Below are 23,331 nucleotides of genomic sequence, written 5' to 3'. Positions count from 1 at the left end.
TACACAATAATGAATCTAAATATAAATCTAAATGTTCTAAAATGCACCCTAAATACATGTAAAAACTATATATAAATATTACACATCTAAGAAAGAATTTTTCTTCCTACATGATGGACATCTCCTAGGATCAAAAATCTAAAACTCATCGTTGTCCTGAAATTCTCGTTGGATTAGCCCACCTAATCATTGTGACAGTGTCCTATAAATGTTTCTTCAAAGTTTTCTGACGCATACGGAATTAATGGAGAAAAGCAAACGCTAATCTCGAATCAAGAACACACAGATTTACAAGCGATAAATCTGTAAAACTCCGGAATCCACCAGAAAAGAGTATAAACTCTGTGATATTATTAAAAGTCAAAAACTACCTCCAAACATTGACCTAATAATGTTTAAATACGTAAACAAAACCCTAATACGTAATTAAGGAAATAATTGAATTCGGAAATAATTAAAAAGCTGATTTCGAGCCTTAAACGAACTCGGATGGCTTAAAAAGCCTATACATCACAGCGTAGCGGTGTGTTTGACTCGTTGGGCCGTTCCGCTTCCGAAAAGGTATTACAATAACTCAATAAGCAATCGGACTCCGTCGGCCCAATTAGCGCAAATCAGTTCAGTTTTCGTCGCGCTTTCTTATCGAACTTATCTGCCAACCGTCCTACGTCATTTTCTATCACGACAAATTTGTGCCAATGCAGATTCGTGCATCCACTATATTGTTACAAAATACATTTTCCCTAGAATCATGAGTACTACCTCCAATTTACTTTTTGAGAGAGATCCATAATTTTACACAAAATGTACAAGTATCTCTTAATACTAAGTTGAAATTTTATAGATTAATAAATTATCACTTAGTTTGTATGTCTGGGGATTTGTCCCCATTATAGCATGCATCGTGGAGTGTCGAAGTAGACCTAGGCATGGGTTGGGTCGGACCTGTTCATCAGCTCGGCCCATGGGCTTAGGTGAATGGCAGGTCGGACTTGGCCCAGCCCCTGAGTGACGGGTTGTGTCGGGCCTGGATCGTGCCTCTTTTGGGCTTGTCCCGTCATGATTTTTGTTATCTTTTTGGATTCTTTTCAATTTCAGACTAAAAAATAAAGAGAATGGTGGTTAGCCCACGGGCCATATAGGCGGGCTCGTGTTGGGTCGGGCCTGGAAAAAAAATTACTGACCATGACAGGCTTGTGTCCCACGTAGCAAACAACGGGTCGGGTCAAAGCAGGCCGAGCCTGACCGGTTGCATACCTGACCGGCCCATGCCCACCTGTATATCGAAGTATAGATTTGTAACCATGTTGGTAAGAGTATAGCACATTAGCAAATGCAACCAAAAATTACACTCCCTTTGTAACCAAAAATCATCTCACCATTCGCACCATCATCTCCACCATTCGCACCACCATTTGCACCATCTCCACCATTCGCACCACCTTGAAATGCGCAAAGAGAGACGCACTCCAGTGGCTGCAGGGTGCGCGCGCCACTGGAGTTTCAATGTCGTCTCGAGGAAAGAGAGAAAGAGGAGAGAGACAGGAGGAAGAGAGAAGGAGCGACGGGGAGAAAGACGGGGTGGGAGCCTGGTGGCTAGTGCGTGGTCCGGTGGCTGGGGCGAGGTCTAGGAGGGAAAACTAACTTGGAGTTGTCGGTTTGCCAAGTTATAGGTTCTTGGGACCAAAAAAGCGATTAGTAAGCAAAGATAGAATTATTCCAGAATAATCCAAAGGTGGAATTATTTTTTACAGATCGGCCAAAGTTGAGATTATTCCTGTCCAATTTTCCTTACTTTTTTTGGTAATTTAGATGAGATAATATGTGTATCTATAACAAAAGAACACATGTACATATATTTACAGTGAACTGATGCATAATGATTTTCTTTTCCTAAATTATTATTGCTTTCCTAAACCACCAAGTTCAAGCATAATGACATTGTGCTTAAAAAAAAGACGTGAATGACATTTAGTTTACTCTTTACCAAACCCAAAAAAAAGGTTATAGTGGTGCGTATCGCTTTCTAAGTTTCGAACTTTGGAACTCTAGCGTCCAGCCTCCAGACTCCTTTTACAGTTGAAAAGGATAACAATATCATAGCATAGACTAGATATACAATGGAAAATGCGATGAAATTTCATTTTTATAAAGAATTAGGATGAAACAAGTACAGATTTATTACAAAATCATCAAAAGATACTATAACAAAATATTACAGAGATGGGCAATAAGCCCAAAAAGAAGATTTTCATCAGCATGCTCACTTTAAGCTCATTACATCAGTAGCGCAATCCCACTCTTCTTTCCATATGCAAGAGGAATACCCATTATTTTCATCACTCTACCTATGCTTGCGATGCCGCCTCCCATCCTCCTCATCTACACCCACCCAATCCTCTCTGGGCGGAGGTGATGGCTCATACCTTAACGGCTTCCTCTTAAAATGCCGCTCATCATCACTCGACTCATAATCCACTGCCACAGCAGCAATTCTCTTCTTCCCCGTATCATGATGGTACCCATTTGCCGTAGAAGACGAAGACACTGTCTTATGGTGGTGGGCTTCAGGGTCCTTACTAACGGGCTTGAGCTTCGGCTTTGGCTTCGGCTCGGCAGACACCTTTCTCTTCTTGCTAAGCTCTTCCTCCGGGAAACTTATCCTTGAGAACACACTTGCCTTAAGTTTCTTGTCTAATGACGACAGTGATCCTGCATCTGCAGATACGGGCTTCGCAGATGAGGACTTGACATGGGTACGGTGTTCACGGTCCCGTTCGTGGTTAAGGTCCCGCTCATGTTGTTCCGATTTAGGTACACGGTGGTCCCGTTCCCGTTCATGGTTATGGTCGCGCTCATGCTGTTCAGATTTCCTTTTAAGTGTTGGGCGTGGGACTTCTGGGTCACGTCTGGTTCGGCTAGGGGAAACCCGTTCAGACCTGTTGCTGTGGGTAGTCCGTCGGTGGCTGTCATGGTCTCGATCCCGCTCCCGCTCCCGCTCCCGATCCCAGTCACGATCAACAGAAGCCCTCTCCCTTGCTCTCTCCCGGTCACGTACACTTTCATAGCGGTCTTCACTCGGGGATCTGCTGAGTGGTGGCGGCTTCTGCATCCAAGTCAAAACAAGATATTGTGAATATGCTTACATGTCAAACCCACACCAGAAGAAAAAAAGTCACAAATAATCCAACACCCATATGAGAACCAGCGTTCCTCTTGTTAATATGGTATCTTTTGCCAGCATGAATAGCAAATTTAGGTGATGGACAAGACTACAACAAAATCATAGCCAAATTCACTCAATGCTAACTGAATATTGGTCAATCAACACGGCTTCTTCATTGCAACTTTATGATACCTAACATGAGTGCCTTCTACAGCTATTTAAGAGGTATTAACTGTATGTAGGATATAATTTACATGGGAGTCCTTTCATTTATATATGGGTATCTTGAATATAATAATGCATTATATTCTTATACTCTTGTTGTATGTCGCCTACATGACCTTGAGTTAGGTAGTGTACAAAATCATGTAGTCAAAGAATTTACGTTGCATATTCCCAAATTTCCTCATCATTCTCTTTGATGTGGACTAAAAAGAGAATAATAGAAGGAAATGCAGAAAAAGAACCATATGGAAAATCAACTGACGTGGGCCAGTGGCTAAAGCCCATATGTACAGCCACAAATCAAGAATAAAAAAAAAATCACCCAGCTCCAGCTCATTTATTTACATATGGGGAAAGAAGTTGAAAATTAAAAAACCCGAATTCTCAGAGAAAATCTTGATCGAGCTATCCCAAAAAAAGGGATGAATAAAAAAGAACATTGATTGCCTATGAAATCTTATTTTAGACTTCCATATACCAATATGAATGCAATGTTCCGTTGTCAAATTGCAGCAGTGCAACCATGAGGAAGGACTCCTGCTATACAAAAGGTCACAACTAGAAAGAACAAAGATTATTAAGACTACACAATAACGTACAGGTTTAGACTTCACGGGTGGGGGGTTGTTGCTGCTGCTTACTTCCCTGCCATAATCACGATCTTTAGGAGGCTCCCTACCATAATCACGGTCTTTAGGAGGCTCCCTGCCATAATCACGATCTTTAGGAGGCTCCCCCCTGCCATAATCACGATTTTTCGGAGGTTCCCTGCTGCAACAAAAATGCTAGTCAGGCTAAGGCGCGCATAATCAACTTTTCATATACAAGACTCGCAAGAGTATTAACAGCCTATTTGATAGATAGTCATAAATGAAGGTAATGGTAATGAATATATGTGGGTAGCATTCATGAAGTCTACTAGCATCGTTTATGGTAATGTTTGTCTATCCATAGATAACTCTTTTACTTCATATGTTGTTATTACCCTCCATTCCAGCTTAGAGGTGGTATGGAGTGATGATGAAAATTTGATGACAAAAATACATGTTTGAGGTGAAGTGCCATTTGCATGGGATGATACAAAATGTATATCAAATGATATAGCAAATATTCAATGGTCTCAACAGAACCAATATCCTCTCATGGAATTCAAAAGGAAGAAGCTAGCTAATAAAACCGCCAGAAGATCTCCAAATTTTTATTACCTCTCAACCCGTCTCTCCATTTCTCGCTTTCTTCTTACTTCAGCCTTCCGAGCCTCAAACTCTTCTCTGCTCATCAATGGTGGTCTGACATTCATTCCCATTCCATATTCTGCAGCAAGATCCCTGGATAATTGAAGTAAAAGCTCATTTTCAGTTCACTTTAGACAAAATTAACGAATTCAGCCATCACATACAAGAAGCAGCTATACACATGCCATTGGAAAGAGAATCCAATAAGAATGGATGAAAAAGTGAGACTGATTTGCACGAGAGCCAACCGAAATCAAGATAAATATCAACATTACCCAATGCCCTCAAGAAAGGCCCCTGCTGCCCAGGGCTGTGGTAAGGCAACTGAATTTGTGTGCAACCTCACCCCTGCTCTAAGAGGTTATTTCCATTGAGGAACATCTGACTCTGTAGCAAGATAACCATCTACTACTCTACTTCACAATAAGCAAGAAGTGCAAAGAGTTTATTGAACCATTTTTCCCTAGTCTATTATAGCCAAAGCAGACTAACAGCACCGTAGATATCCATAAAAGTTCTTATGAACACCACATAATAATTGTTATCCTCTACAGCAACAGAATAACATGAATACAATAGATACACACACACCAAAAAAAGGGAATATATCCCAATAACCAGTGTTTATATGCACACTGCATAGTGTAATTAGCAGAACACATAGTTTATGATGAGCAGATCGAAGAACCAAAGACAGCAAAGAAATGCAGTCAGTAAGAATAAATCAAAACGAACCAACATATACCTCTGAGGAGGAGGTGGAAGCATTGGGGGCATCATGAACCCTTGTCCTCCAAAAGGATCTGGAGGGAACATATTTCCGAAAGGATCTGGATGCATAACATTTCCAAAAGGCATATCCATAGGCCCGAGACCATAACCCATATTATAGGGCATGTTGTTACCACCAAATGGGCCCATGAATCCATCCATTGGAGGTTGCATACCCGGCCAACAAGGATTGAAGGCAGATTGGCCCATATATCCATCCATCCCAGGATGCATGCCCATCCACTGCATGTCTGGAGCTGCAAGTTGTCAGTTTCAAGTGTAGTGTCAGAAACCAATACAGCAACACATAGATATATTAGTTACATCTCATAAGAACTCCAAAGAAACTATAGCAATATGAAAGAGGTTAGAGGTGTACCATTTACAGGCAAAAGCACCTTCTTCTTCTTCTTCTTTTTCTTTCCTGGACAACATACAAAGGAGAACTGATTAGGACAACGAATAACTGCATTACCAAACTGATTTTATTTCATGTCCTTTATAGCAACAATAATTGTTGAAAGTGCAACAAACGCTATTTCACCATTATCGACGGGGCAAGTTATACAGTCCAAGACTAGACCCCCACCCCAGGCTCCACATGAACCCAAAAAAATCGAAAATACAACATCAAACAGGACAAAATATTTCCACAAGCCCTCCATACTATATTAAGCTGAAGAACTTTTAAAAAGCAAAATATCCACTGATTGTCAACAAACTTCACTCCAATATCAACAATCTCCGCTTGAAATTTACCTGCTTCACCAGCAGCCACCTTTTGTTGAACTTCTTCCTCAACAGGTCGAGCACTACCCTGTGATGCAGGTTCCTTCACACTAGCTGACTCATGTGTAGCTTCAGACACATCTGGAACTTTAGTAATCTTTCCTTTCTCTGAGATCTGTGGTTGTAACTGCAGCTGTGGAGCATCACTAGGCTTAATACCATCCATACTCTCCCTTACGGTCAAAGTTCCTTCGCTGCGTGGAGGAAGCATTTGCTCCCCTTTTGAGGCAGCAGATTGAGTAGGTGATTGAATCCTTGGCTGTGGACAGCGAGCTGACTCCATGTCTGAACAGAGAAAACAATGAGAACCTTGAAAAACAAAGAAGATACAATATTAACCGACAAAACAATTACCTTGAACTTGGAGAGCACTCCCTGCATTGTCTGCACTACTGTTACCAGACTCCAATATGCGGTTAATGGTATCCCGGAGCGTCTTATTTGGCAGAAGATCGTCTGCAAGTACATCTCTTGCCCCACAGACACATATTGACTTAGAAATAATATAATCCCGTATACCTGGCCAAGATTAAAGAAGAACCGAGAAATAAGAATATCTAGAAAAAGCTAAATTTATCTGCCTGTAACAATATCACACAAAAAATCTTGGACTAGTTTTGTTCCAAAATACACCCACCGCCAAAGTGCAACAAAAGTTCATACTATTTGAATTAAAATTGGCATATCGAGGGCCATCACATAATACAACTTAAGACACCCCAGCCGGTACAATTTGACCCAAAAATAAAAACAATTTCCTAGGAGATGCAAAAACAGTAACCTTCAACTGTTTCATCTTAGAAAAATGTCCATTAAGCAAACAAGCAGAAAGGTACAACAGATTCTAACAGCCATCCATAGATTATTATGCCACTTCCATTACTCAACTCAAAAACAATGATTTACCCCCATTGAATTAACAATAAAACTTGCAATTCAACATCAAAGGAGGGATGATCTTCAATTTTACCAACAATCATCAAGCAAACATGAAGGTCTAAAATGTCTAACAATCATCAAGAATTGGCATACACATCAATCTATCAATCTTCTAAAAGCAATTTACTATACAATCACCCTACATTTGTCACAGAAACTCTTGAAACAACACTTGCTGGTTAACACAGCATCTTTCATCACTTCCTTGCACAGCGGGCAATGGAACTCTGGTGGAAGATCTCCAACAGAACGAGTAGAAGGAAGCCCTTCAATTTCTCTCTCAAAAGCAGCCCTGTTAAGAGTACAAGTGCTGTCAGCTCAAAAATCCTACACAAGATAAGAGATGCAAAGATTTCGCTATACAATACAATGAACTTACTCATTTGGTTTCAACACCGCGGATGTACCACTCGGCAACGCATAGGACCCATCGGGTGTAGCTACAAGCATTGACTTAGGAATGCCAGTAGGAGGTTTTACTTTCTTAACGTCATAGTTAGGGTCGCCGTTTGTTGGGCAGTGCTGGATAAAATGGCCTACAAAGAATTATCCACAATCAATCCGCATCTATGACAATGTTGGAAATCCAACAACCAAATAATGAGCATGAACAGATAAGAATTTACCAGGAACCTTGCACCTATGACAAATGTAGCCTTGCGGAGGTGTTTTCCGCTCCAAACCACCTCGACCTAATCAAGAGCAAGCAAAACTACCAATAAGAGTCATTTTCACTCACTAAGAGTCAAATATAAGAGTTGACAACAATCATAAATCCCCTTTAGTTCTAGCAGTTTACTGCCACCAACAGGAGCATATATGTGAAGTTAATAATAATCTAATTATGTAATGCATACAAGGCTTTAGACATACCAAAACCTCGACCACCCCTTCCACCTCTTCCGAATCCTCTCCCAGGGCCAAAACCATCAGAAGATTGACTGCAAATTTACAAGATACTTCCAATCAGTACTGGGAAAAGCAGAATGTGACTGAATCTACAGCACCGACAGAAATAGATATAGATAAATGTCACACCGCTGCCAGTCAAAACCAGAATTTTCAATAAAAGCTTTAATTTTGCTGTCTTCATCCGCTTTGCTAGCAGGAGCAGAGTCCTGCAATGTATTGCTTGATTGTACTGTTGTCATCTCAGGGATTGTTGCATATAGATCATTTCCAAATTCATCATCTAATTCTGAAGCCTCAAACTGAAATATATCATCTAACGTGTCAATTATATATAAATTTTGTAACAACCATAAATCAAAACTACAGAGCACTGGATATATACATCTCTAAAGCCTGAAGAATCTGCTGCCATGAAGTTGCTTTTTGCAGGTTGATCGTCCTCAAACTTATCCTCCACCTTTGGCCTACAGAAGGAAGCAGAAATTCTAACTCAACAAACAAACATAGCCATCTTTATCTTATTTTCCTTAAAAATGATTCAAAGAACATTTGTCTACGATATACAATAAGTAAATACGATGTGCCTTAAATGCACCAACACAATATCAATCTCTACAGAATGACAACTAATGGTATCAGAAAATAACTAGAGGCCAAAAAGTAGGAGTTGGATCAGTACTCATCCGGTCGTGTAACAATGGGCATGCGAGGTCGTCCTGGTACTCGACGTATTAAAACAGAAGTGTTTTTCGGAATCAACATCGCTTCATCTAGATACTCTGAAATCGCAGAACACAGAGACAATCTATAAAAAGCTGCAAAAAACATCAAACAACACAGCCAAGTAGCATTGCCCAATTTTGACCTGACAAAACTCCTGCGGCTGTTATTAGTGGGAAATCAAAAATGTCGGTTTAGCTATGTAGTAAAGAAACCAGATCACAAACGGGTAATTTTGAAAAAAATGTGAACTCTAACCAATGTGATATTAACCTAGTCAACTAAAAATTGCAAGGGAAACCTAAATATCAGCTAGGCAGCTAGTTTGTCATCAATTCAATATTTAAGGAACAATGCTGGTTAGAGACCATAATCCTGCATCAAGGTGGATCATATGTCCCATTAAATGCCGCATCCTGTGTCTCACTCACTTCGAATTTCACCACCTCCTCAATCTAAAGTTAATTAACTTAGAATAAACAGTCTTGCACTTTGGTAATGTGGCAGGACGAGAATTACTCGAACACCAGATGAAACAACACAGGATGACACAGAGTTGTGATTGTGTAAAATCGGAGACTCCCATCAAGACTTTTAAGTTCACACTAATCTCATGAACCTCCAATTTCACACAATGCACATAAATCTAAACCAAATTTTAAATCCCCCAAATAACAGCATACACAACTACAGGTTCAAAATTGAGCTCGAACGGAATTCAACAACTTTAAACTTAAATCGTCGAAAAGCAATTCAACTTATAAACTAGACCAGAAGACAACCAACCTTCATTGGTTTGAGCATTGGTAACGACCAGGTCAAAATCAGTACCCCTTCCCAAATGCTTTGATTCAAAAATTCTTTCTTTTAAATTGGCAACCGATATGAAATGACCGTCGATCGAAATTGAGTCGTAATCTTTTGCACTTTTAAACTTATAATAAACTGCCATAATTTTTTTTAACTTTTCTTTCCTTCAAAAAAAATTGATCAATCGAACAAAATAATATCGCACAAAAAGGCAATGAAAACCCTAACTAAGGGTATTAAAAGGCCAATGAATTAAAAAAAAGGCCTCTAATTAAACTTCAAACTCAAATATAACAAAGTACAAAAGAATAAAATTTTTATCTCTTTTTCGCCTTCAATTCCTCATCTAGTAAATTCCTTTGCTGCGAAAGCGAAAACCTCCAATAAACTTCAATTCTGATTTCTGCAATTCGAACGTGCAAAATCCGGCTTCAAAGCAGATTAATCAGAGAATAGTAACTCCAATTAAGCACGAATTGAAGCAAATTGATACGATCTCACAAAAAAGAAGCTTCAAATTCAAGAAATTCTTCGTGAAAATCATAAATCTTCAACACCGACGAAACCAAATCTTCCGCAAATCTTGAAATCGTCGCATCACCACTGCAAGAAGCTCAATCAAGGATGAGATATAGCAGAATCGAACAAATCAAGCGTCGAACTTCAGCCAAAATGTAGAATCTCGTCGTTCGAGTGATCAATTGGAGAGATTTTCAGCGAAAATCGACGGATTTGAGAACTTCAACACCGCGATCTGAAGAACCGTATAGAAGAATCGGATGCTACTGATGAGGATAATCAGTGGTGAACTTTAGTGGAGTTCATCACGAATTTGGGATTGGTTGATGAAGAGAAGATTAGGGTTAGGGTTTACAAATTGGGTGAGAAGGGGAAGAGCGAAAGCGAGATACAGTCGAACCTTTGGGGGTTAAGAAGGAGGAAAAACGCTACATTTATGTCTTATATTTATGCGCCTAAAATTACACTTTGTTTGATATTTTTTTAAAAAAAAAAATAAAGGAAGGAAAAAGAAAGAAAAAGGAGAGAAAAGGAGGTCGTTGTAGTTATTAAAGTTTGAGTTCACTTCCCCTCAAAAAAAAAAAAAAAAAAGTTTGAGTTCACTCATGGTATATCTGGGTGTAACATGAGATTTGGGTGTACCATGAGCATGGTACATCCAAGGGTATTTTTGTAATAAATTAAAACTTCAGGTGCTCACACCAAATTTGTTCATATGGACATTTTGCTCATTTATTTATTTGTTCATTTTGCTCAGTTATTTATTAAAGTGTTTGCTCATTGTCTTAAATGAGTAGAAATGTTTGCTCATTTGCTCATTTGTTCATTTTGCTCATTCGCTCATTTTGCTCTTTCGTTCATTTTACTTATTTGGAGAGAAAACAGTCTTTGGTGTACCATGAGCATGGTACACTTAGGTGTACTATAAATATTCTCATTAAAGTTTTGTATAATTGGTGGATTGGTAATGAATCATATGTTTGGTTGTTATTAGTATACGAAAGGAAATAAAGAAAATATAGGTAAAAGCTTGTTGGCTTTCTTTCCTGTCAAATTCCTCTAATTTTGGGAGGAAAGAAAAGCAAGGATTTAAGAGTATTATTTTCCTTCCTCTTCCTCTTCTTTTCAATCAAACCCCTCTTTTTTTTTTTTACCAAATATGAGAAAGTTCGTTTTTACCTTTCCTTTTCTTTGTTTTTCATCCAAATCTTTCCTACTAAACAAACCTTAGGATAAAATTTAATAATGATATCTATCGATACGCATGTCAGAATGGGCCTATGGGTGTGGTCTCTTTAGCACTATTTGGGGAACATTTTAGCGTTTTAGGTATTAAAGTCTAAAACTAGTATATAGGTATGGGCGACACTCTGAAGTTTCTTTCTGCTACATTAGTTGTTAAATAAGTCATCTCACACTCATTTAAAAAGGTCATCTCATATATTATATGGATTTCAATAGTTTTCCATTCAATCAATTTTTGATTAAATAAGCAATAATAGTATGGTGGAGTGATGCTTGGATCTCTTTCCTTCATACTTGAGTTTGTGGGTTCGAATCTTCAGGTTAACAATGCTTTTTTTACTGCATGAGAGAGACGTAGATAAAATGTAAAGAATGGTGGTTGAAATGACTTAAATGAGTTCAGATTTTTACGTTTTCAAAATCAAGTAACTGAAATTTTGGAAAATCTTTTTAAACTTTTGAGGACAATTAATTTTACCAAAATACTTTATCAATTTAAGCAACTAATTTTATCCAATACTTAAGTTAATTAGCTACATTATCAATTCCACGATCTTATTAGTTTCAGTTTTATGTTATCAGTTTCAACTTTACATTACCAGTTTCTGTTAACTTATCAATTTCAGTTTATTTTCAACTAGTATTGCCAAACAAAGCCTGAATCTTAAAAAAATTTAAAGCTTAAGGTCTATTCCAATAAACCAAAATAAGTTTCAACATGTTATGTTAAATAGGTGACGTGAATGCACTCTAATATACCCGATCCAAATCGCTCAAACTCTTATAATTGATTTTGCAAAATTTTGGAATCAAACGACCCAATTTGAGCCAAACATGCATTATAAAACTCGAAATGTACCGAACATAATTTGTCAACTTTCATATAGTTCTTTTATTATATTTTATTATGCATTTTTATATCTTACTAATATGTATATACCCATATAACAATAAGCTTCTTTCGTCCCTATGTTAATAGCAATATTTGGATCATTACACTATTAGCACAAATTCCTTTGACTATACATTGTGATTTAGACATAAATATATATAACATATAAAGCTATATACCTCCCGTTCTATATTTGTATTTCATATATTTTATTTTTCCTACTCTATCTCTTTCATCCACCCCTCTCTCCTGCCACCACTACTACAACTTTCATAGCCAACTTCCCCCAACTTCCTCCTCGCTTCCCTTTCCTTTTTATCTTAGTCCTCCCTCTTCTTCTTCTTATCTTCCTCTTCCAACACCTACTTTCCCCATCTACTTCCTCCTCCCTTCCCCGTCCACTTCTTCTACTTTCTCCTCTCTTTCCTTATATATCTTCTTCGTCCCTTCCAGTCCTTTCTTCCTCCTCCCCCCCCCCCTCTTTCTTCCTTGTCCATTCCTCTTATTCTTCATTGTCCCTTCCTCCACTCCTCCTCCTTCTTCTTATTCATCCCTTCCTTTTCCTCCTCCCACCCCGTTATTTTGTCCTTTCCTCTTCTTCTTCCTCATCCCTTGCCTTTCTCCCCTTCTTCTTTTTCTTCGTCTCGTAATTCCTCTTTCTCCACTGGCATTTCCAAATTGAGAGAAAGCAAAACATTTCACAAAAATATTTGTTTTTTTTAGTTTTCCACCATGGTAGAAACTTCCAAAATTTTCAGTTCCATTATGGCAGAACAATAAAATTGAATTTTTCACTATTACGAAAAATAACAAACATGACATTTTCATACCTTGTTGCAAGTTTGTTTATTTATATCAAAAGAAAATACAAAAGAAATATGGACAAATTTAGTAAATTGAGAGCGACAAATAAAAAAATACCCTAATATATAGTCATGTGAGATTTTGTCAAATTTGTCTTGATATGTACTTTCAAAATATCAACTATATATATTTTTTACTTACAAATTTTTGGAATATATGAATGGTTAAAGTTGTGCATTGCAATTAACATGGAACGAATAATGTATACGTGTAGAGTTCATATCAAACCCAATATAACCTTAATCAAACTTAAATTTTCATTTTTTCTCCCAATTAGCATACTATATTCATATATCAAACCGAAATCTAATCCTTGCAACTTAACTGCACCATTTACTTAATTCGATTATGGACCTGATAGAGTATACATGAAAGTAAAATATTTATTTCGAACCCAAAACTTCTTAGGAACCATCGATCATGAATCTAGAACATAACCTATCAGTTTCAATTCTAGGCACATAAAATGTAAATTGTTTGAAACTATTTTCAAAATCTTTTTTTTTTTGGAAATAATAGAACTAACTAGGCTAAAACCCTATTATTTTTGGCACAATTTCAATTCAATTTAATTCAGCTACTTTTTTCTAACTATTCAATTCGATCCAAAAGAACATGACTTAAGTGGGTTATAAGTACTTAGTAGATACCCAAAATCGAAATTGTCTAACTCAATCATAAAAGTAGTTATGGTATGAACATGTTTAAAATTTTCAAAGGCTATCTATAAATAATTGATGTTTGGCTGTCTCCCCCAAAATAATAGACTACTCAAAACAACAAAAATTGGAATAAGAGTAAATAAGACCATAACTACTCCCAAACATATTTCTTTTTAAAAAATGAGGAGATTATGATGCTGCAAACATACAAATATGAAATATATACAGAAAGTCTAAAGATAGAGAAAAATAAGGGAAGAAAAAGCTTGTAAATTGAACGCAAAAAAAAATCATTGATTCAACGTAAAAAATGGGTGATACTGGTTTGTTATTACTCTCGGATTTCGTGCTCTCATTTATGTGGGTATGTTCAGGTGTTTTTGTCAAAATCTTTGTCTTCAAATTTCTCGGATTTCATCACGATTTTATCGGAGAAATTGTTAAGTTGTGTTTTTCTCTCCTAAATCTTTTCTTCTTCGCATTTTTGGGTAAAATTGCTAAAGGTGGTGCGTATAATCCTCTCACTGTTTTGGCTTCCGCAATTTCTGGGGGTTTTAGTCGGTTTTTGCTATCTGTTGGTGCACGAATTCCAACTCAGGTTCAATTTCTTACCTCATTTGTGTTTAATTTGATTGATTTAATTGTTGGGTTATTTTGTTTTTTTCTGGTTAGATTTGTGATGGGTTTTGATTTCATGTTTTTGCCAGAATTGTGAAAGTTTTCTTACCACATTTGTGTTTAATTTGATTGATTAAATTATTGGGTTATTTTGCTTTTTTTCTGGTTAGATTTGTGATGGATTTTGATTTCATGTTTTGCTAGAATTGTGAAAGTTTTGTGCTTTTAGTTCAATTGGGGATATTTTTTTTGTATGGGTACTATTTGATTGAAGTGGTGATAATTTGAGATTGTATTTCTTGTCATTTTTGTTGGGGTTTTTGTCCTTTGTTGAATTTCTTATATTGAGATTTGTACTTTAAGAAGAATTTTTTTAAAATTTTAGGTCTTTAAGAAATTTTGTTGAAATTTGGGTCTTTAAAAAATTTTTATGTGCATGATTTTATTAAAATTTGGTTCTTTAAGATTATTTGATAAGACTTAAGAGTACTAAATTGGGTTATTATGTGCATGCTTTTTTGTTGGTAGGATGTCATCCCATATTTGCTCTTGTACAGTTGTACTTGAAACAGGATCATAATGCTTGTACTTGAAGCAGGATTTATTGTGCTTGTATTTGAAGCAGGGTTACTGTACTTGTATTTGAAGCTTTGTTATGTGAAGGGTTTTCTTTTTTAAATTTTTTTGGTTTGTTTCTTCTTTTTGGAACTAATTATGAAAATGTGTAATGGGGTTAAGAACTAAACTAACATCATAACATGTAACTAAATGCTTCCTGAATTAGTTTTATGCTTCAAGTTTTGTTCTGCAATTGTGAGTTTGTTTGTTTCTTTATGGGATTCGAAATTGACTAAATTAGTTGAGTCAAATCCTGAGAGGTTTTGATACTGTTTTAGTTTGCTTTCACTTTTATGATTACTTTTGTGATGACTATTTTTGAACTTTGTTCAACAGTGTGTAAATCTAATCAAGGACATTTATTTCCTTGTGTTGCCTTTGGGAATCTTTATTTGAGCTAAAAGTGCTGCATTTCTTTGAGTCTGGATCCTCTCTATTTCTTTTAAGAAATGGATGGTCTTTTTCCTAAATCAATGGTTCGGAATGCATAAAGGGGGAATATAGGGGGGCATTTTAGGATTTTTTTTGGCTAGCTTAGGTTTCATAATACTGATTTGGAGAGGGAGAGGATCCTAAGACCATTGCTTTGGCATTAGATCATGAAGGGACGTTACAAATTTTTGCACTTGTCATCTATTGTGAAATAGCGGGGGCGCTGGTCTATATTTATACAAGTTTTTTTATGGAGTTTATCATCAAAGGGTAACTGCGTAAGACATTATCTGTGACGTCCTAATTCTTACCTCGCTTTTGTCGGAAGCCTCTTCGAACCATTGGGGTAATGTTAAATGTTGGATGACTTGATGATATATGGTTAGTTCAGATATGCAATTATAACTGTCTAGTTACATTATAAAGACATCTTCTATGTATTGGATATCAAATTAAATATCACAGTATGTTAGGTGCAGTCATTGTCTAAAGAATGGGCTGTCTTCACAATGTTTGGTAAGTGCTTTTAGAATGAGTTAGACTTTTTGGAAAACTGTTATCTGATGAGCATGTGATGAGGAGGCATTTTGGTAAATCTACTTAGTATGATCCCCACGGCCCCCCACCGTCGCACCGATTTCTCCTCTCTATGTGGCGGAGAACTGGGAATGTGTTCTCTTCACCTTAAAAATAAGAGAAGCACCCCAAGTTCTCCATTTAGCCTTTTTATTTTAGAATGATCCATTGTTATCACTCGAGTTGAAGTCAAAGTTGCTTTCTGTATTAGCCATTTTACTAGATATGAATAATGATAGTTCCTTTCCCTTCCTTTCAATATGCAATTCAGACAGTTGTTACCATTTTCAGGTGCTTGGAGCCATTTATGGGGTGAAGTTCCTGATCTATATGTTTCCCGAAATTGGCAAGGGACCTAAGCTGAATGTCAACATTCATCAAGGCGCGTTGACTGAAGGATTGCTAACCTTTATGATTGTTTCTATTTCTTTGTCATTAGCAAGAAGCATTCCTGGGAGTTTTGTGAGGAAGACTTGGATTTCTAGCCTTTCCAAGCTCACACTCAACATTCTAGGCTCAGATTTAACCGGTGGATGCATGAATCCAGCTTCTGTATGTATTTTTATATACCCGTCTTTTATGCTACTCCCTAAGTCTTGTATACATGTTCCACTCTTACTTTTGCACTATTCACATTCCAAATTTTGATTGATAGATTAATGGTTAAAGTTTTGTGTTGGAAGACGTGAAAGTCAAAGTGAAACCTTTCATTTGGGAAGTATATGAATTTGGTTTCTGAACTCGTGGTTTATCCTTCAATTTCGGCTGCTTGTCTATGCAGGTGATGGGATGGGCATATGCTCGTGGTGATCACATAACTAAGGAGCACATCTTTGTCTATTGGCTTGCTCCTATTGAGGCAACCTTATTGGCTGTATGGATCTTCATGGTTTTGTTTCCCAAAGCTAAAGAAAAGTCGGACACAAAGCCAAAATCCGAATGATCTCCTGAACAGTCTGCACAATTGTTTTCCCCTTGAATTTTTGTCTTTGGATCCTACGTAAATATGACGATAGGAATTATGAATATTGTCAAATACTATCATGTATGGGAACATTTCCCTGTTGTATTAATTTCCACAAAACAAGATGTAAAGTTTCTTCAGAATTCTGATGCGAGAATGCGATTTGCAATTGCATCTTTATCGTCTCTCCATCTATCAATACTTGTGTGCATCTCAAACTTGATGATGGTACAAATAACAAACTAGTTTCTTATCGCACCTTGCATTGCGTGCATATGAGGCAAAGGTTTGGGTACACATAAGGATATTATCGGAGTTTCCGTAATCGCTTCCACTGCAACCCTCAGATCTCAAAGATCCAAATATTGCTTCTAATCCAAGTCCTCTATATAAAGTTAAAGCAGGTAGCTCAGAGCAGAGAAATGAATTTTTCAGAGAAGGAAATGGTATCTGAGCCAAGCTTTAATATCCTTTTGGTAAAAGTCCATGGGTGGAGAGATCAAGACAACTCTTCCCAACTTTTGGTAGGGTCTTGGCTCTCCAATCCCCCTTTGGACTTTTTGGATAATGTGATCAAACTGGGTTCTGGGGCCTCTAGTTTGTGATGGGTAAGCCCATATACATTCCCAGCGCTAGAACCTTGGATGAATTAGATATCGTATCGATCAGATCTCGGGGTGTTCATTAATAGAGAAATTCTAATTTGCTACTCCCTCCGTCTCATTTTAGTTGTCATATTTTGGGAATATAAAAAAACAAGGTAACATCATTTATTGTTATGTTTTCCGCTTTCTATATTACTTTTGACCAATAAGAATTGAGTTTAATGGCACATTAAATGTTTTTGTTGTTTGATAAAGAAAACTTGACAACCGTACTAGACTTCCTAAAAAAGAAATTTTGAAAAGGACATAGGGAGTATATTTTAGTTAGTTACACGAGAGATACGAGAGTTGTGAAGTCCACACATAATGATATTATGAAAATGCCCCCATTAGGATCATGGGCGATAATGTAGCTAACTCAGCTTTAGTAAATTAACCAAATAGTCATACTAAGTTTCTAAACCTCATGCCTCATGCTAAGTCGTGCAAAGAAAAACCGAGATATCTGAGCTTTCTTCCTAGGCAAAGAGAAGGCAGACCATTAGACCAATGCTTGTTCTCACAGGCTGTTTATAATCCCAATTCCCTTATATCTCTTGTTGGGTTGAAAAATTCATATTCATGGTTGAATTCTAAATTCTACAGATCTTTGCACCAGAAAGAAATGTCCTGGCTATTTTAGTACATGAATTCAGAAATTATCAAACATGATATCAGGGATGTTGCTAAATAATGTCAAAATCTGGAATTTTATATGTTCACATATTGTTACAGATTTTCTGTTCTCTGGCAATAACAATTCAAGTCATCCTCAAGTATTGATTACTAGAAGGAATAAAATGCAGTACTACACAGGAAAACTAATATACAAGCTGTGGCTCAAACTCTGCAAAATCAACTGAGCCAGATTCAATAGGTGGCATCATATATGCAGCAATGATCTCTGAAACTAATGCAGCTACCAACGGGATCCTCTTCAAGTTCTTCACCAAACCAATGTCTTCAGTCTCCCCTACAGCGATCAGCTTCTCGTTAATTGCCACCATCCGATCAAGCTTCCTTTTGAACTCTGGGTTCTCCACATCCAACACAGCTGGGAATATTCTTGCAGTTGTGCGGTTGGTCTGCCAATATCAAATACGTCAGAAATCCCATGTTTAACTAACACAAGCATACATCTTCATACAATCACCCAATATGGATCTCTGGATCCACAAGAACTCAGAAATATGGCAAATTCTTGAGAAAAAGTTGTACAAATAAATTTTAGAGTTAAAAAGGTACAAGCTTAGCAAAATACGTAAAACTCTTAGTGGTGTGATAAAAAGCGACTTGTCAGACCATCTAACAGGAGACCAGCTGCATAAATATGTAAGGATGTTTGAGAGGAAATAGTGAAACAAGAAGTAGATTAATAAAGAAACTAGATCAAGGTACACGAGCATGAAGCATTCTTCAATTTCATAGTCTCACCTCAATGATGACATGCATATCGAACTCTTTGGTGTTAAGACCAATGCCTTCATAGAAAGCTGTCCTTTGGCAATCGTTGAGATACATGGTCACATAAACCTGAGGCAAACAGCACATATGAAAGGTAAAAATATATTTTTCATAGGAAATCATATTCCATAAATAATGTTTCGAGTCCAACCAAACAAAGCCTTAATGAAGGATAACTCGTAAAGGGAGAATTACCGAGAGGCAGAAGAAACGAGACCAGAGTTTGGCCTTCCAGTCATTGAGGAACTGAGGCTGTGCCTTCATGAGAGCAGAGAAGAAATCTCCGTGTCTGTTCTCATCTTGGCACCAGTTCTCAAAGTACTTAAAAATGGGGTAGCATTGGAACTCAGGGTTTTCTTTGAGGTGCCTGTAAATGGTAATGTACCTCCAGTAACCAATCTTCTCTGATAGGTATGTCGCGTAAAAGATAAACTTTGGCTTGAAGAATGTGTATTTCCTAGCCTTTGTCAGGAAACCTAAGTCCAAAGCCAGATTGAAATCTGACAACCCTTTGTTCAGAAACCTACATAATATAATATAGTAAGTTCATGAAGAAGAAGTTCAGTTTAAGTTAAGATTATCGAAATCAAGTTAAGTTGAGCAAAAATAAGCCGAGGAGAACACAGCCTTGGATCGAAGTATTATGAAACAGAAATGCATTAGAGAAGTTTTCAGGGAAAAGAGTTCTCAAAACATACCCAGCATGCCTGGCTTCATCTCTGGACATAAGGGAGAAAATCTCTGCCACCACTGGATTTGTTTTCTGCAAATTACCAAAAAAAAGCACATTAAATGTCAAAATGTCACCTTTGTTTACACAAAACTTACCCTCCATCAGAAATTATGTGTCATAAATTAATATCCTAGATATAGTATTCTTTCTTTTTAATCATACAAATTACAAATTTAGTGTGAGCATCAAGGGAATGGTTCACTACACTCAAATTCTAGCACTAGTGGTACTAAATTATTAAGGAAAAAATTGCTCCAAATAGAGTACTTGTATTAGAAGACATGAAGTTTTCTATTAACATATTAAATGCACCGGGTCCATAGCTCAGTGGTAGAGCATTTGACTGCAGATCAAGAGGTCACCGGTTCGAACCCGGTTGGGCCCTAATTTTTTACAGCTCCATTCTCTATCCTAAAAAAAAGTGAAGTTTGCTAGTTTTTTAGCATTTCATTAGCCAATTCAGACCTAAAAGTGAACTATGATCTCCATCTCTTACCCCATTCAGTCCATTACAAAATCCCACATGGACCTAGACCAGGTTCATTATTTAGCATAAATTTACTTACCCCATTTTAATATTTTTGCAACATTTAGACTCTCGCACTTGCCAGTATACAACTTTAACTCATTAATTAGTTGAAATCTTGTAATTATATATTAAGCTAAATGCAACAAACTCGTACATGCTAAAGTTTGTATCATATATTAGTCACAAATTCCCCGTCAAAGTAAGTTTATGAATAGTGCAAAAGTCAACCCGTTGCAACTATAAAAAAACAAAGGAAGTATTTTTCGTGGTTAAAATCAGTATTTCAATACTTAAAGACACCATATTATAATGGTAACTTTAACATGATAAAGGGTAACTCCAATATAAAGTACCTAAAAAATGGTCAAGTTAGAAATCAATACATAAATGAATAACTTAAAAATCAGTCTATAATAAATGTATTTCGAATTCGTTCCATACATATTTTCTGTTATCATTTATTAGTACTAGTGGTTATATATTTAAGTATTAGCAAAATTAATTAACAAATAGATTAGATGTATTAGAAGAAATAAGTTGAGCATTGGCCATATAGACATTTACATTATCTAGATATTAACTTTGACTATATTTGATTAGTACTCCGTCCCAAAATATTGTTCTCATTTTCATATTTAGTTCCACATTTTTCCGTAATTTGTCTAGAAAGAACGTGTCCCATCATTTATTTGCTTCTTGAATTTTGTTTTTTCCTTTGTTTATTCAACCAAAATGTTACAATTAATGCTCTTTCACAAGTTATTCTCCATTCTCTCTCCAAAAATCTATCTTTTCCCATACAATATTTATTTAAATAAACAAAAAAATATTTATTATCCCTCTTAGATTCTACTTGCATAAAGTACCGTGAAAAAAAAGGAAATAAGAACTATATTTTGGGACGGAGGAATTAATATGCAAAGATAATGTCATTATCTTAGTTCTAACATCCCCTCAAAAAAAAAAATCTTAGTTCTAACATTGTGAATCTCAATGTATATATTCATTTCAACTCCCACTCAATATGATGCATCTATTAAAAAACAGAATAAACAAATGCCATGGGTCCATAGCTCAGTGGTAGAGCATTTGACTGCAGATCAAGAGGTCACCGGTTCGAACCCGGTTGGGCCCTTTTTTTTCCTCACTAAAACAAAACACTTTTTTCTTTTCCTCCCTTTTTCCTCACAAAAAAAAGTCCATTTTGCACCTGAAACTACCCTTTAATTTTCTGGTGTTTCAACTTCCAACAACACCAAACAGACAACTTCTGAGACAAAAATTGCAAAACTCAAAATTACCAAAATTTGAAGCTAAAGTAAAATTACCAACAACAACAAAATTGCAAACTTCAACACTTTTTTTGCAATTAAATTGCATGCCATATCCATTTGTAAACTACCATATTCACTTTAAATGTAAACCCATTTCACCAAATTCAATTCAAATTTTAACCCATATCACCAAATTCAATTCAAATTTTAACCCATATCACCAAATTCAATTCAAATTCATACCCATATCACCAAATTCACTTCAAATTCAAACCCATTTCACCAAATTCACTTCAAATTCAAACCCATATCACCAAATTCACTTCAACTTCAAACCCATATCACCAAATTTCACAACTTTCACAAACTCAAAATAATCTAATCATATAACTTCAAATTACTCAAAATTTCCTCAAAAAAATCAATTCTTTAACCACAAACACAAATTAAATCCATACAATCCAAGCAAAAAAACATAAAAGAATTCATTAATTTGTAGCTAATAAATAAAGAAATTACCTTAAGCCTCCTACCAAGCTCCTTGTAAAGAAGAAAGCCAGAAAACTCAGCAGTACAAGACCTCTCCAAAAACTCCACAAAAATCTGTCTTAAAGGTCCATCAAGTTTATCAGCAGCTTCTTTAAATTCACTGTTTCTAACAAAGTGTTTTTGGTTGTAATCAGTCTTAAATTCTTGCAAAAGTGCCTCAAATTCAGCTTCATTAAGGTTCTTATTAATCTCAGTGTTAAAAAGTTGCTCCATTTCATCAAAATCTGTTGTGTAAAACCTTGGTGTTAAAAGTGACTCTTGAATTTCCTTCTTGGTACCCTTTTTTGATGAATTTGTGGGCATTGAAGTGGTGGATGATGATGATGATGATGACATTGAAACTCTTGTGAATTTTGTGGGCCGGGTTCTTGGGCTTGGGCTCAGTTTTGGGCTGAACTTGGACATGGGCTTTAAGAGGGCCATTTCTGCAGCCATTGTTGGTGGTTGTGGAGGTGGAGGAGAGAGAAAGATTGGAACTTTGGGAGGTTGAAATGGGTGAAGATTGTGATAGGGTGTAATATATAGAAGTATGATTTTTGTAACAATGTTTTTTGGGTGGGAAATTATTAGTGAGTTTTTTTTTTTTTTTTTTTTTTTGGGGTAATGAATCTAATCCAATGAAATCTTGGGGTCCAAGTGGGTGTTTGACATGTGGCATGTGATGATGGGTTAGCTTGATTTTCTTTGATGGGTTTGGGAGTTAGGGGTTATGGGTGCTCCAACTTGGCCTTGTAACATATGTGGCTCTTCTTTCTCCATTTGCTAGATTTTGTATTGAATACTTATGGTTTGTAGTAAGTATGAGCTCCTTAAGATTTTGGGTGATCCTTTTGTGTATGGATAACAGAAATGATGAATACTTTGTATGTAGTTTTTGTTTAGTTGTAAGTTGTGTTACCAAGCAAATCGTATTCAGCAGTCAATTGTATAATAAGACATGGATGTATGATGCATGTAATATATGTGATCTGTATAGTTGGACTGGCTGATCTACGAAAAGTGCTAGTTAAATAGGGTCTTTCTCCTTACCAAGGGTTTTCCAGTGGGGACAATAAAAAGTAATATAAGTGACCTAAATAAGCACAAACATATATATATATTTGATTATAGGATGTACAAGTTGTCACACATACACATTATACGTTGACTTACCTTACTGATTAACTTGTATCATTAGTATT

General features: G+C 36.5%; 3 protein-coding genes and 2 non-coding genes across 6 annotated transcripts; 3 read left to right on the top strand and 2 right to left on the bottom strand.

Annotated features, from left to right (window-relative positions):
- Positions 1–2,128: 2,128 nt before the first annotated feature.
- Positions 2,129–10,521, bottom strand: LOC104889641 (E3 ubiquitin ligase PQT3-like). 2 transcript variants are annotated; one of them, XM_010674908.4, is made up of 15 exons: positions 9,544–10,521; positions 8,717–8,816; positions 8,420–8,501; positions 8,164–8,336; positions 7,999–8,066; positions 7,752–7,817; positions 7,505–7,661; positions 7,269–7,417; positions 6,541–6,705; positions 6,157–6,471; positions 5,777–5,821; positions 5,372–5,654; positions 4,597–4,719; positions 3,991–4,162; positions 2,129–3,106 (listed from the first exon to the last, which is right to left on the bottom strand). In XM_010674908.4, the coding sequence occupies exons 1-15, from the start codon at positions 9,707–9,709 to the stop codon at positions 2,345–2,347; spliced, it is 2,826 nt and encodes a 941-aa protein (XP_010673210.2). In that variant the 5' UTR covers positions 9,710–10,521; the 3' UTR covers positions 2,129–2,344. The 2 variants fall into 2 exon arrangements, with proteins under 2 accessions (XP_010673210.2, XP_010673211.2); XM_010674909.4 differs by having other exon boundaries at positions 3,991–4,159.
- A 3,329-nt stretch (positions 10,522–13,850) lies between these two features.
- LOC104889640 (probable aquaporin SIP2-1) lies at positions 13,851–17,175 on the top strand. The gene is made up of 3 exons (XM_010674907.4): positions 13,851–14,347; positions 16,285–16,545; positions 16,775–17,175. Exons 1-3 carry the CDS (start codon positions 14,060–14,062, stop codon positions 16,934–16,936), a joined length of 711 nt encoding a protein of 236 aa, XP_010673209.2. The 5' UTR covers positions 13,851–14,059; the 3' UTR covers positions 16,937–17,175.
- A 1,117-nt stretch (positions 17,176–18,292) lies between these two features.
- Positions 18,293–22,708, bottom strand: LOC104889639 (magnesium-protoporphyrin IX monomethyl ester [oxidative] cyclase, chloroplastic). The gene is made up of 5 exons (XM_010674906.4): positions 22,121–22,708; positions 19,764–19,828; positions 19,261–19,588; positions 19,036–19,134; positions 18,293–18,686 (listed from the first exon to the last, which is right to left on the bottom strand). Exons 1-5 carry the CDS (start codon positions 22,583–22,585, stop codon positions 18,423–18,425), a joined length of 1,221 nt encoding a protein of 406 aa, XP_010673208.2. The 5' UTR covers positions 22,586–22,708; the 3' UTR covers positions 18,293–18,422.
- TRNAC-GCA (transfer RNA cysteine (anticodon GCA)) lies at positions 20,112–20,183 on the top strand. Its single transcript has one exon. It is a non-coding gene; the product is annotated as a tRNA-Cys (tRNA).
- On the top strand, positions 21,391–21,462 carry TRNAC-GCA (transfer RNA cysteine (anticodon GCA)). Its single transcript has one exon. It is a non-coding gene; the product is annotated as a tRNA-Cys (tRNA).
- Positions 22,709–23,331: the final 623 nt, after the last annotated feature.

Source organism: Beta vulgaris, chromosome 3 (genome assembly GCF_026745355.1).
Source record: "Beta vulgaris subsp. vulgaris cultivar EL10 chromosome 3, EL10.2, whole genome shotgun sequence".
NCBI classification, from domain to species: Eukaryota; Viridiplantae; Streptophyta; class Magnoliopsida; order Caryophyllales; family Amaranthaceae; genus Beta; species Beta vulgaris.
The sequence above is the reverse complement of the archived record's forward strand: the minus strand, read 5'-3'. Positions and strand labels throughout refer to the sequence as shown.